Genomic DNA, 15,030 nt, shown 5'->3' on the forward strand with positions numbered 1-15,030 from the left:
CTTTTTGCCCAATAAAGTTTCCTTGTTTTCGAGGTGTCCTATTTTGAGTCCAGTGATGGGTTTTCGCTTCCGACCGGTCTGGGCTTAGTGACTTTCTATTGTTCTGGTATCTCATCCAGGTAATGGCTCAATCACTGATCAGATCATCTGATCTATCTTTGACGAGTTCACATTGCTTAACAATGGACCCTCCATCTGCTCATGCCTACCTACCTGAAGCTGCTGCGGCCAAGCGAAATCCCGGTCCTGAGGCCTTTCCTGACTGCGCGTCGCAGTGCATGCACGTCGGGACGTGCGCAGGCCTGGAGCTGGAGTCACATGGTTCTGGGCAGCCAATCAGATGTATTGCCTCATCTTGGCCATTGTCTTCCCAGACCCCCTGCCCATCATTCGAAGTACAACATGGAGAAGTACCTGGGCCCCTCCAACAAACAGCTTCCAGCTTTTTCTGCGGTGAGAAAAATATGTCCAACGAATCCTTGGAGATTAAAACGCAATGTCCAGGTGCTTGGGGATTCAATGCTTACAGGCCCCGATCTGCCGCTGGTGTTCTCACACAGGCCGGGGCCTCCACAATGCTCCCGAGGCCGCTCGTTGTGCAGGTAAAGGAAGACTACATCTGATTGGCTGCCCAGAACCATGTGACTCCAGCTCCAGGCCTGCGCAAGTCCTGACGTGCACGCACTGCGACGCGCAGTCAGGAGAGGCCTCAGGACCGAGATCTCGCTTGGCCGCAGCAGCTTCAGGTAGGTAGGCATCTTTTTCTAAAATGCATTCGAACACCCGCAGGAAGGAGAAACCGGGACTTTTGGGCCCTTATGTTTCTCTAACTACTTAGTAATTTCATCCTGCATTAGTGACTGGTAATTTATCAACGGCTAGAGACAAACCACCCGACACTTCCTGAGTTACCCTGACTCCTTTTCTGAAGAAACACATATTCCAGTCTGTAATCATCTGGTACAATTTTCTTTTACACAGAATTATGTAAAATTATAGTGCTCACATCCACTGTTTCTTCCCGAGCTTCCCTCAGACATAACCTATCAGATCTCGGTGATTTGTGGGAATTGAGTTTGAGAAACTCCTTTAATACCATTTACCTTAAAACCTTCACTAATAATTTTACACCTACCTCTGATTGTTCTATCATCCCAATATACAGCTCCTCTGTGAAAACTGAAGCAAAATGTTTATTTAGTACCTTTGTCATTCCCTCAGTCTTTGGGTGAAAAATTCGTATCTGTAGCACTAGTTTTTTCGGCATTACGAGGACCCTAAGAGCTCCAAAATAGCGACCGCGGTGTGTACACACACATGAAGGGGCGAATCACGGCGGACACCATATTGTTGAGGGCATTCGTGTGCGTGCAATGAACACCCGTCGGAAGTATGCAGAGCAAGCAGATCATGACGTCAATCACCTGCAATGCTGATTTGACACCAACACTGCCATATTGGAGCTTAACGCTCCAGATAACACTCGCTTTTAACCTCATTCAGCTGACCACGCTTTCTGCAGCAGGAAAGACCCCCAACCAGTGCTATTTAAAGAGATCATTAACTGCTTATGGATTAGTTGCTGGTTGATTTCTTCTGCCTATTGCTATGCTTCTACAAAGGTTTGGTGCTTTCTATAGTTGTTTAAAGTTGCCAAAATCCATAGGGATTGGCGTGGTATGTGCTGAAAAGGAGAGGGGCAATGCAGATACTGCTATCAAGGACAAGTGTAAAATTCTGGATAAAATAAACATAGTGAGAGAGGAGGTATTAAGAGATTAAGCAGCTTTGAAAGTAGATAAGTCTCCAGGCCCGAATGAAATGCATCCAGGCTGTTCAGCGAAGCAAAAGAGGAAATAGCAGACAATCATTTTCCGGACCTCTTTGGATTCGGGCATGGTGCCGGAGGATTGGAGGACTGCTTGTGGTACCCTTGTTTAAGAAGGGAGAAAGGAATAGGCCGAGTAATTACAGGCCTGGCAGCTTAAACTCAGTGGTGGGAAATTATTGGAAAAAATTCTGAAGAACAGGATAAATCCAAATTTAGATAGGAAAGGATTAATTTGGGACAGTCACCACAGATTTGTTAAAGGAAGATCGTGTTTGACTAACCTGATTACATTTTTCAAGGAGGTAATCAGGAGGGTCGATGAGGGTAGTGTGTATCTGGACTTCAGCAAAGCTCTTGATAAGGTCCCAAATGGCAAACTTGTCACGAAGGTAAATGCCCATGGGATCCAGGACAAAGTGGCAAGTTGGATCCAAAATTGGCTTAGAGATAGGAAGCAAAGGGTAATGGTTGATGGATGTTTTTGTGACTGGAAGGATGTTTCCAGTGGGGTTCAGCAGGGCTCAGTACTGGGTCTCTTGTTTTTTGTGGTATACATCAATGATCTAGATTTGAATATAGGGAGTATGATTAAAAATGACACTAAAATTGGCTGTGTGCTTGATAATGAAGAGGAAAGTCATGGACTACAGGAGGATATCAATCTACTGGTCAGGTGGGCAGAACAGTGGCAAATGGAATTTAATTCGGAGAAATGTGAGGTAACGCACTTGGGGAGGGCTAATAAGGAAAGTGTATACACATGAAATGGTAAGCCACATGGAAGTGTAAATTAACAAAGGGACCTTGTAGTGCTTGTCCACAGATCCCTGAAAGTTGCAGGCCAGGTGGATAAGGTCATTAACAAGGCATTCGGAATGCTTGCCTTTATTGGCAGAGGCAGAGGATACAAGAGCAGGAAGGATATGCTTAAATTGTATAATACTTTGGTTAGGCCACAGCTGGAGTACTGCGTGCAGTTCTGGTCGCCGTATTATAGGATTGCACTGGAGAGGGTGCAGAGAATATCTACAAGGATGCTGCCTGCAATGGAGATTCTTAGCTATGAGGACAGATTGGATAGGTTGGGTTTGGTTGCCTTGGAACAAAGGAGGCTGAGGGGAGACCTCATTGAGGTGTATCAAGTTTTGAGGGGCCAGGATATAGTGGGTAGCAAGGGCCTATTTCCCTTGGTGGAGGGGTCAATTATGAGGGGGCATAGGTTAACATAGAAACATAGAAAATAGGTGCATGAGTATGCAATTCGACTCTTCGAGCCTGCACCACCATTCAATATGATCATGGCTGATTCTGCGCTTCAGTACCCCATTCCTGCTTTCTCTCTATACCCCTTGATCTGGTTAGCCATAAGGGCCACATCTAACTCCCTTTTGAATATATCTAACGAACTGGCCTCAACAACTTTCTGAGGTAGAGAATTCCACATGATCACAACTCTCTGAGTGAAGAAGTTTCTCCTCATCTCGGTCCTAAATGGCTTACCCCTTATCCTTAGACTGTGACCCCTGGTTCTGGAATTCCCCAACATCGAGAAAATTCTTCCTGCATCGAACCTGTCCAATCCCGTCAGCATTTTATATGTTTCTATGAGATCCCCTCTCACTCTTCTAAATTCCATTGAATATAAGCCGAGTCGATCCAGTCTTTCTTCATATGTCAGTCCTGTCATCCTGGGAATCAGTCTGGTGAATCTTCACCGCACTCCCTCAAGAGCAATAACGTCCTTCCTCAGATTAGGAGACCAAAACTGTTCACAATATTCAAGGTGTGGCCTCAATAAGGCCCTGTACAATTGTAGTAAGACTTCCCTGCTCATATACTCAAATCCTCTCGCTAAGAAGGCCAACATGCCACTTGCTTTCTTCACTGCCTGTTTTACTTGGGTGTACTGACTGATGTACCATGACACCTAGGTCTCGTTGCACCTCCCCTTTTACTAATCTGTCACCATTCAGATAATAATCTGCCTTCCTGTTTTTACCACCAAAGTGGATAACCTCACATTTATCCACATTATACTGCATCTGCCATGTATTTGCCCACTCACCTTACCTGTCCAAGACACACTGCAGCCTTTTAGCATCCCCCTCACAGCTCACACTGCCATCCAGCTTAGTGTCATCTACAAACTTGGAGATATTACATTCCATTCCTTCGTCGAGAGCTAAGGTCGCAGCACTGAACCTTGCGGTATCCCACTAGTCACTGCCTGCCATTCTAAAAAGGACCTATTTATTTCTACTCTTTGCTTCCTGTCTGCCAACCAGTTTGCTATCCACGTCAGTACATTACCCCCAATACTATGTGATTTAATTTTGCACACTAATCTCTTTTGTGGGACCTTGTCAAAAGCCTTTTGAAAGTCTAAATACACCACATCCACTGGCTTCCCCTTGCCCACTCTACTAGTTACATCCTCACAAAATTCCAGAAGATTTGTCAAGCATGATTTCCCTTTCATAAATCCACGCTGACTTGGACCGATCCTGTCACTGCTTTGCAAATGCGCTGCTATTACATCTTTAATAATTCATTCCAAAATTTTCCCCACCACCGATATCAAGCTGACCGGTCTATAACTCCCTGTTTTCTCTCTCCCTCCCTTTTTAAAAAGTGGGGTTACATTAGCTACCCTCCAGTCCATAGGAACTGATGCGCAGTCTGTAGAATGTTGGAAAATGACCACCAGTGCATCCACTATTTGTAGGGCCACTTCCTTAATACTCTGGGATGCAGACTATCAGGCCCTGGGGATTTATCGGCCTTCAATCCCAACAATTTTCCGAACACAATTTGCTGACTAATAAGGATTTCCGTTACCTCTTCCTTCTCGCTAGAACCTCGGTCCCCTAGTATTTCCGGAAGGTTATTTGTGTCTTCATTAGTGAAGACAGAACCAAAGTATTTGTTCAATTGGTCTGCCATTTCTTTCTTCCCCATTATAAATTCACCTGATTCTGACTGTAAGGGACCTACATTTGTCTTCACTAATCTTTTTCTCTTCACTTATTTGTAGAAGCTTTTGCAGTTAGTTTTTATGTTCCCTGCAAGCATACTCTCATATTCTATTTTCCCCCTCCTAATTAAACCCTTTGTCCTCCTCTGCTGCATTCTAAATTTCTCCTAGTCCTCAGGTTTGCTGCTTTTTTGGGCCAATTTATATGCCTCTTCCTTGGATTTAACACTATCCCTAATTTCCCTTGTAAGCCACGGTTGAGGCACTTTTCCCATTTTATTTTTATGCCAGACAGGGATGTACAATTGTTGAAGTTTATCCATGTGATCTTTAAATGTCTGCAATTGCCAATCCACCGTCAACCCTTTAAGTATCATTCGCCAGTCGATCCTAGCCAAATCACATCTCATACCTTTGAAGTTACCTTTCTTTAAGTTCAGAATTAACGGTGTCAATCTCTATCTTAATGAAGAATTCTACCATATTATGGTCACTCTCCCCAAGGGGCCTTGCACAACAAGATTTCTAATTAATCCTCTCTCATTACACAACACTCAGTTTAGGATGGCCAGCTCTCTAGTTGGTTCCTCGACATATTGGTCTAGAAAGCCATCCCTTATACATTCCAGGAAATCCTCCTCCATTTGCTACCAGTTTGGTTAGCCCAATCTATATATAGATTAAAGTCACCCATGATAACTGTACCTTTATTGCACACATGCCTAATTTCCTGTTTGATGCCATCCCCAACCTCACTATGACTGTTTGGTGGTCTGTACACAACTCCCATTCGCGTTTTCTGCCCTTTGCTGTTCCGCAGCTCTACCCATACAGATTCCACCTCATCCATGCTAATGTCCTTCCTTACTTCTGTGTTAACCTCCTCTTTAACCAGCAACGCTACTCCACCTCCTTTTCCTTTCAGTCTATCTTTCCTGAATATTGAATACCCTTGGATGTTGAGTTCCCAGCCTTGGTCACCCTGCAGCTATGTCTCCGTAATCCCAATTACATCATATCCGTTAACAGCTATCTGCGCAATTAATTCATTCACCTTATTACAAATGTTCCTCGCATTGAGACACAGAGCCTTCAGGCTTGTTTTTTTAACACTCCTTGTCCTTTTAGAGTTATGTTTTAACGTGACCCTTTTTGATTTTTGCCTTTGATTTTTCTGCCCTGCACTTTAACTTTTCTCCTTTATACCTTTTGCTTCTGACCCAATTTTCCTTCCCTCTGTCACCCTGCATAGATTCCCATCCCCCTGCCCTATTAGTTTAAATCCTCCCCAACAACACTAGCAAACACTCCCCCTAGGACATCGGTTCCAGTCCTGCCCAGGTGCATACCGTCTGGTTTGTACTGGTCCCACCTCCCCCAGAACCGGTTCCAATGTCCCAGGAATTTGAATCCCTCCCTCTTGCACTATTCCTCAAGCCATGTATTCAACTTAACTATCCTGCTATTTCTACTCTGGATATTTTTTAATTTAACTCCTCGCTCCCTAAATTCAGCTTCTAGGACCTCATCCTGCTTTTTACTTATATCGTTGGTACCTATATGCACCACGACAACTGGCTGCTCACCCTCCCCCTCCAGAATGCCCTGCAGCCATTCCTAGACATCTTTGACACTTGCAACAGGGAGGCAACATACCATCCTGGAGTCTCGTTTGCGGTCGCAGAAACGCCTATTTATTCCCCTTACAATTGAATCCCCTATCACTATAGCTCTCCCACTTTTTTTCCTGCCCTCCTGCGCAGCAGAGCCACCCATGGTGCCATGAACTTGGCTGCTGCTGCCTTCCCCTGATTGGCCATCTCCCCCAACAGTACCCAAGGTGGTATATCTGTTTTGGAGGGAGATGACTGCAGGGGACTGTGGCACTACCTTCTTTCCACTGCTCTTCCTGATGGTCACCCATTCCCTATCTGCCTGTGTACCCTTTACCTGCGGTGTGACCAACTCACTAAACGTGCTATTCATGACATCCTCAGCATCGCAGATGCTCCAGAGTGAATCCATGCACAGCTCCAGTGCTGCAATGCAATCTGTCAGGAGCTGCAGCTGGATACACTTCCCGCGCACATAGGAATCAGGGACGCTGATTTTCCACATAACACAGGAGGAGCATGACATGGGTCTGGGCTCTCCTGCCATGACTTAACACTTAAATTACTTAATTTGGCAACAGTAACAAGGTTTCTTACTGCTAAGAAAAAGAAAAAAGATAAGGAAAAAGAAAACTACTCACCAATCAACCAGCCAATCACTTACTCTCTTGGCTGTGACATCACACTTCAATTACTTTTTACTTCTTTCTTACTTTTGACCCTGTAGGCTCCTCCCTGACTGCTGCTGCTCCTCGCTGCCGCTGGGCATTTTATAGGCCTCGTCGCTCCTCCCCACCTGTCGCTGCTCCTCGCTGCCGCTGGGCATTTTATAGGCCTCACACTCCTCCCCAACTGCCGCTGCTCCTTGCTGCCGCTGGGCCTTTTATAGGCATCACGCTCCTCCCAGACTTTGCGGAGGCCATCCTCGAACTTCCATCTCCGCCATTACATGCAACATGCAGGTGGTCAAGGTGGTTTGTGGAAGGTTTAGAGGGGATTTGTGAGGAAGCTTCTTCACGCAGCGGGTTGTGGGGGTCTAGAACTCACTGCATGGAAAGGTGGTCGAGGCAGAAGCCCTCATTTTAAAAGTGCTTGGATGGGCACTTGAAGTGTCATAACCTGCAGGGTTACGGACTTCGAGCTGGTAAGTGGGATTAGACTGGATAACCTCTTGTTGGCTGGCGCAGATACGATGGTAAATACTTCAAGCAATCGAATAGGCCAGGGTGATCTCCTGGACTAGTTTCCATCGCCTGGATGTGTCAGAGAGGAATTTTTCCAGATTTTCTTTCCCCAATTGGCCTGGGCTTTTATCTGTTTTTTTGCCTCTCCCAGGAGATCACATAGCTCCAGGTGGGGTGGAGGATAAAATGTTGCAATATATGGGGTATCGCAGTTGTGTGGGGCCGATTGGTTGGACCAGATGCTCTTTACCTGTCTGCCATTGTTCATTATTAATAGGTTTATATTTAACCTTCAGGGCAACTGACCAAGGGCCGTGTGGCTCTTTGTCGACTGGTGCAAACACGCTGGGCCGAAATGGCCTCCTTCTGCGCTGTAAATTTCTATGTTTCTATGTTTCTATGTTCCCATATTTTACCTGGTGTATATTTCACTAATATAATTGATAGTGAGGAAAAAGCCAGAAAAAATATTGCAAGAATTGAAAAGGAAGAAAAGCATATGGTCAATAAAGAACATAATTATTATCTGGGGGTGCTCCAATGCAATGCATGTCTCAATGAATTGATGAAAGAGTGCAAGTGTGACCTCATCCCTAAATCCTTATAAGTTAAGAAAAGACTCCCCACAGGTTCAATTATTTCATCCAGTGGGTAGTTAAGACATGCAGTTCATGTTTGATCTCTTGTTTGTGCAGTTGGTGGCACAAGAGTTATCCAAAGAACCACAGGGAAGCAAAAGCAAATCAGCCAGGATTGTCATGCCTAATTGCTATGCAGTGAATGTGTGTCTGCTTTTGAATGAAGACGGAATTGGGCCTTGCTGTGAGATCCTTGATGGTCAAATAACCTGATAGCACTCACGATCTGGATTCATATATGAAACAGAATAGTCACGTGAACAAGGGATGTGATTGACACCTATGGATCCACAGCATAGCAGAGAGTCAACACCTTCAGGAGAGAAGGGGGATGAGGAACATTTTGCAAGGCTAAGAGAAGGTCTGTATTAAAGAGCTAAACAACCACACAGGGAATAAAAGCAATATTGTGTGTCAGTACCTCAAGCTCAGTGAAGATCACTGTTGGGGGAGTGACACCATTTTTCTTTGCAATGAGTCGGATTATTGCTTCAGCCTCCTGTATCCTTCCCTTTGACAGCAGCCAGCGTGGAGATTCGGGAATGAACCTGGGATTAAAAGTGTTATTTTCAGAAAAGAGCACTAAAGTCATGTTGTGAAGTTATGATTAATATTAAGATACACTTTAATAAAAGATATTAACATGTAATTGTATTCAAATTTAGGAGTGGATTCAGAAATGACAGTGGCATGGAGATAACATGGCAAAAACATTTTGAGAAAATGAATAGCATTAAGACATATAATAGTAGGTTAAAAGGTATGTATTGCAATGCACAGACTGAGAAATAAACTGGTGGAACTATAAGCCATAGGGCTGGAAATCCCGGCCTCTCCGGATCCGTATGAAGTTTCTATGGACCTAGGAATACATCAGAAAAGTCGGTTGACAGATCTTCCATATCTCGGGAGCGAGGACATTTGCAAGGGCAAGATTGTGGTATTTACCTATATCTGGCCCAGAAAATGTCCTCAAAACTCTTGCGCCTGATAAAAGCAGGCATATCGTCTACTTTTACAGGTGTAAGAGTTTTAAAACATACAAAAACATAATAAAATTAAATAAAATAAACACATTTTATTGTTAAAAACCCTGCCCATTAAGGGAAGTTTATTTTTTACCCTAATTACAAAACTTTAAAATTTTTCTGAGACATTTATTAACTTTAATTTCAATTCATTTTAATTATGTGAGGTGTGTGTCTTTTTATTTTTTATTATGGTGTTTAGTTTTTTTTTCTCATTAATAGCAATGATACGGAGTTCTCATTGCTATTAATGAGAAAGCTGTGGAATACTGTACCTGGACATGGCTGCACCTTCTGCGTGGAAACCTCGAGGACGGGAAGAGAAGACCTCCCCACCGGAATTCCAAGCTCCTCCGGGACCACCAGGTAAATTCGTAAAAATTCTCCGATCGAAGGCGTTCGTCCAAAAGAAGCCTCCAACCGCAATTTCAGGGCCATTAAATTTTGAATCAGAGAAGTGGAGGGTGTGAATGGGACATGTCGCTGAAGAAAGGGGATCAAGAATGTGGAGCAACTTGAAGGACCTTAAAGTTGACATGATGAAGACCGTGAATCAGTGAAGTTTGGTAAGGAGAGGGTCCATGTGTGTGAGAGGACTCGGGCTGCAAAGTCTTGGATTAACTGAAGATTATGAAGGGTGAAGGAAGAGAGGCCATTGAGAAAAGCCTTCAGAAATTAAACCCTGATATTCTGTCAGGTAAATATGCTGGCTCTGTGATCAGCAGGATCCAGTGGTGCAGCACAAAGAGTCACATTTGTGCCTTTGTTTCTTGCTTTGAGCAAGTGACAACACTCACCAAATACATTTACCACCATAGTCCCGGGGAACTGATCAATCCACAGTAGATATTGCACCTGATACAGGTTCCATGAATAGAGAAACTACTTGTGGTTCAGTATACTCTATTCTTAAAAAAACTTTAGTTTGATAAAGTACTGTGGTAAATACTTTCCACAATGATTTTGCTTATATAACTTTAGTTTTGCTTTTATTGTAAAGAATTAACAGATTATCCATTATGTTCTTGTTTCCTCTCTTGAAGTAGTGACTCATTCTTGTGTATAGTTCCATAAGTGCTGGCCATTCTCTGGTATTTTGCTCAAGTTGGCACAATTCATGTGTGTGCAAAGATAGTGATACCAGCAGAGTATTTGTCATAAGCCATTGTGGTGTGAAAACTGATTTCTAATGGTGAGGCCATTGATTTGGTATCTCCACAAGCTAGTGAGGTCTGCCATGTGTGCTCTGAAACATTGGCCCTTTTGCAGTAATTCAACCAAGGAGGTGGCCCAATATGGCAGGACTCATGCAAGACCAGTGTATCAGAGGACCAGTGTGCCAGACTATCATAGGCTGCTGTGTAGGAACAGTGCTCCATAAATTGTCAAGGACGCCTTCAAGATTGGTTGGAGAAATGCACTTAAATATGCTCAAAAAGTAGTTTTAGCTTGGAAATTGACAACACAAAGTGGAGTTCAGTTGCTGAACTGAATGCTGGAAAATAGCTTTCAGTTGGCACTCGTACTCAGCTAGTTCCAACCATCACACATGCTTTTAGACATGAGGCTAGACTTTCCACTTAGCTGGCTATCGCCCAAGACATGGGCGATGTTCCAGCCTTAGTGATGTTTCAGCTTACAGGATCGCTGGAAGATCGCCCATTTTTCTGATCGCTACTTTCGGCTTTTCTTTGGGGACGATAGCTCAGCGATAGCTCAGCGATGTGGAACGGGCCTCAGCGATGTGAAAGGCAAGGTGTCCCTAGAAACGGCCTTTCTGTGCATGCGTTTTTTTTTCGAAAGAAGGTTTCCCGCGATTCAGGAGGTCAGGGGTCACCTGGGCATGCGCAAAAGGCAAAGGGATGGAGAGCGAGAGAGAGGAGAAATTGGAGAGACAGGCAGGAGAGAGAGCTTTAGAGAGCGAGAGATATTTTGGTATGTCAAACTTGGAAGAGTCGGAGGAGTGGCCATGATGTTGAGGGGAGGAGGAGGGCCAAACCCTTCTCCAATAAGGCCAACGAGGCCTTCGTCTAGGAGATGCACTTGCGGTGGGCCCAATTAACCCAGGGTGGGTGTGGGGAACCTCCAACCCGGGCCGACAGGAAGATTTGGGGCAAGATCGCCGACATGGTCTTGTCGGCTTCCCACAAGGCGAGGGGGTCGGATCAGTGCTGCAAGCACTGGAACAGCCTGGTTGCTTCGGCAAGAGTAAGTATTAAATAGATTTTAAATTGTAATGATCTACATAATATGTAAATCTCCTGGATTGAAATTAAGCTGGTTATTCTTGCATATATTCCCTGGTAAGATCGGGACAGGGCTCGGAACCTGCGCCCTTTTTAACTTTAATTTTGGCAGCATCCACTTTTGGGTTACGTTGATGGATGGGGCATGACTGAGCAATGAGGGGTCTGGTCACCTTTACCCAGACTGTGTCAGTCTCTCCGGCTGCTGTCATTTACACAGTGAGCCAGCCTGGACTGGGGGAGAGCTGACCTGGCTCATTGTCTGCCCTGGGACACTTTGGGACATTAGCTCCTGTCATTACCGAGCTCACCAGTGATCCTGATTACCTCCCCACCCCCCTGGGGGCCCTCATGGAGATTATAGTCGAGATGTTTTGCGTCAAGCATTAGATCCTAAACACGATCTTATGAAATATTTTATCTGAACGTAGATGTGGAAACCATGCATCAATTGTGGATACAAACTCAACTAGCATATAACGTTGGAACCTATTGTCTTTCCATAATAGTTCCTAGTCAATTAGCTTATGCCATGCTCTTGTCACATTTGCAGAGGAAGATATCAAAGAATCATTCCAAGCAGAGATGCACCAGAGGAGGCCCTGCTCAACTACAGCTGCTTAGCGACCTCGAGGAGCGTGCATCAGCGCTTGTGGGCACCCACAGTCGCTCGGCCACCACCCGTGGTGGTGCAGATCCCTCCCTTGTATCACGTGAGTAATGTGTAAAGTAGTGTTAATTCAAAGTAATGTAACGGCATATCATTATAATATACGAATGATCTCATGTTATGCATACAACTTCTGTGCTACTCTCAGATTAACAATATAAGAACATAAGAACATAGGAGCAGGAGCAGGCCATCTGGCACCTCGAGCCTGCTCCGCCATTTAATAAGATCATGGTTGATCTGATGTAGGGCTCAGCTCCATGTCCCTGCCCGCTCCCCATGACCCTTCACTCCCTTATCATTCAGAAGTCTGTCGATCTCCGCCTCAACTATAGTCACTGATCCAGTCTCCACAGCTCACTGGGGCAGTGAATTCCACATAGATGTACTACCATATGTACCACCATATGAGGCAGTAATATGTAATGTCTCTCGGTCACATTTATTGTAGGAGTGCTGCTCCTCCGACGTATGCCAGCTCAGCACAAGAATCATGTATACCCTTCTATTCTAATAAGCTCAATTGTGTTCATCAGGTCGCCCAACTCAACAGGTGCAAAGGGAGGCCACACCTGTCCCTTTGCAGGTGATTATCACCACGGGTGGTGAGGAGGAGACCACAGAGCCAGAGGAGGAGATGGAAATGGAAAATACCGAGGAGGATGCCCCTTGTATCTATTGTACCTGCGGCCACATCGTCATCTTCGACGGGCAGGTCTGAAGGAGGACATGGTTGTGCTGTGTAGGGAGAGCGTCGACCTAAGTTGAGAGCTCCTCCAGGCGTTTGGCGGGTTGACCGGGAATATTGGCAGAATGCCCGCTCACAAATTGGAGAGTATGGAGCGCATGATTGTGGCAATGGGCCAACAGACCGCCACCATCCATGCCTTGTGGCATGCGATATTGTCGGGAGACGGCACTGCACTCCAAGGTGCCGTCCCACCAAATACCAGCACAGTTGCGAGTCAGGAGGAAAATCTTCGGAAACTTCGGAAAATGTTTCTTCCGAAACATCTTCTCCTCCTCCACCCCCTGAGAGGATTCTGCTATCGTCAACACCCCCACAGCAGCAGGTCTTGAGGTCCCCTGCTGCAAGTCGTCGTGGTCCCATTAACCGATTACAACGGCGGTCTAAGGTACGGTGGGGTATATTAGGATCTGGAGGGAAGCGTGGCCGCAGGTGGTAGGGGGCGGGGGGGGGGGGGGCGGGTGTTATTATTGTTATTGTTCTTATTGTTGTTGTTGTATTTTAAATTTATTGTTCGGTGACTGCTGGGGTTGGAGGGGGTCTTATTCTTACAGTTAAAAAAAATTAATAGTTAAATTATTAAAATATTTTATTGCATTTTCCAATGTGGTGCAGTGTCATATAATAATGTAAGGTAAGGAAAACATGAATACAATTGTTGGAAAACAATGGCCAGGCCAGGCCAGGCCAGAAACGTAATGCAACTGCAACTGTAGTCTTTCCATCACTGTAACTGTCACTAATGTAACTTCATGCAAAGCATTCATTTATGAGCTGCTGACGCAAGAGTTTTGCAGCTGGGTAACTCCCACGGGGCTTTTCCAGTCTTGTGGGGGGGGGGTGTGGGGGCATGGGTTCATCGCCAGGCTGATTGTCCTCCCCGAGGTTCTCGTCATCCTCCTCCTCCTCATCTTCCTCTTGCCCTCTGGCAATTGTTGTCCTCTCCTTATAGCTAGGTTATGCAACATGCAGCACACCAGCAATAAACTCAGCAATCTCGTCAGGTTGGTATTGTAGGTTGCCTCCTGAGTGGTGCAGGCATCTGAAGCACTGCTTCAGCACTCCAATTGTCTTTTCGACGATGTAGCTATATGGCTTTCATTGTAGCGCTTCTTGGCTTCTGTCTGGTGATTACGCAGGGGGGTCATGAACCAGCTGGCAAGGCCATATCCTTTATCCCCCAGCATCGAACCATAACCTTGTGGCTTACTGTTAAACAGGTCAGAGACAGTGCTCTCATGCAAGATGTATGCATCATAGATGCTGCCGGGCAAATTAGCAGTTATTGCCATGATTATTTGATTGTGGTCGACAACGAGCTGCACATTCAGGGAGGAGAGTCCCTTTCGGTTACGAAACATCTTCGAATCCTGTAAAGATGCTCTCAGGGCAATGTGCATATAGTCTATTGCTCCCTGCACCTTTGGGAAGTTTGTTATTCACGAGAAACCCAAAGCCCTCTCGGTCTGTGCCTCCCTGGTCAAAGGGAAGCTTATAAAGTCCATCCTGCGAGCGTAAAGGACTTTAGTCACCTGTCAAATGGAGCAATGTGTGGCGTGCTGAGATACCTCAAATGTCGCCAGCTGAGGCCTGAAAGGAGCCCGATGCTTGGAAGGAAAGTGCTGCAGTAACCTGTATCTCAATGGGCAGTGCGGTTTTGATGGTGCTGGAAGGCTGCAGATCTCCCTTGATGAGCTGGCATATCTCAGCAATGACCGACTTTCGGAAGTGCGGCCTCCTAAGGCACTTGTTATTGGACAAGTTCAACCGGGAACATAAAAACTGACTGCAAAAGCTTCTATCGATATGTGAAGAGAAAAAGATTAGAGAAGACAAACGTAGGTCCATTGCAGTCGGATTCAGGTGAATTTATAATGAAGAACAAAGAAATGGCAGATCAATTGAACAAATACTTTGGTTCTGTCTTCATGAAGGAAGAAACAAATAACCTTCCGGAAGTACTAGGGGACCGAGGATCTAATGAGAAGGAGGAACTGAAGGCGTCAAATTGTTTTAGGGAAACTGATGGGATTGAAGGCCGATAAATCTCCGGGACCTGATATCTGCATCCCAGAGTACTTAAGGAAGTGGCCCTAGA

At 45.2% G+C, this 15,030-nt stretch overlaps 1 protein-coding gene across 1 annotated transcript in view; it reads right to left on the reverse strand.

The window, feature by feature from the left end:
• LOC139262895 (organic cation/carnitine transporter 2-like) overlaps nucleotides 1-15,030 on the reverse strand; it is a 162,125-nt gene that overhangs the window by 96,558 nt on the left and 50,537 nt on the right. The window contains exon 5 of the mRNA XM_070878152.1: nucleotides 8,662-8,788. Within this exon, the coding sequence (XP_070734253.1) occupies nucleotides 8,662-8,788 (127 nt within the window). The remainder of the gene's footprint in view (nucleotides 1-8,661; nucleotides 8,789-15,030) is intronic.

The sequence above is a fragment of the Pristiophorus japonicus genome, chromosome 4 (assembly GCF_044704955.1).
Source record: "Pristiophorus japonicus isolate sPriJap1 chromosome 4, sPriJap1.hap1, whole genome shotgun sequence".
Taxonomy (NCBI): domain Eukaryota; kingdom Metazoa; phylum Chordata; class Chondrichthyes; family Pristiophoridae; genus Pristiophorus; species Pristiophorus japonicus.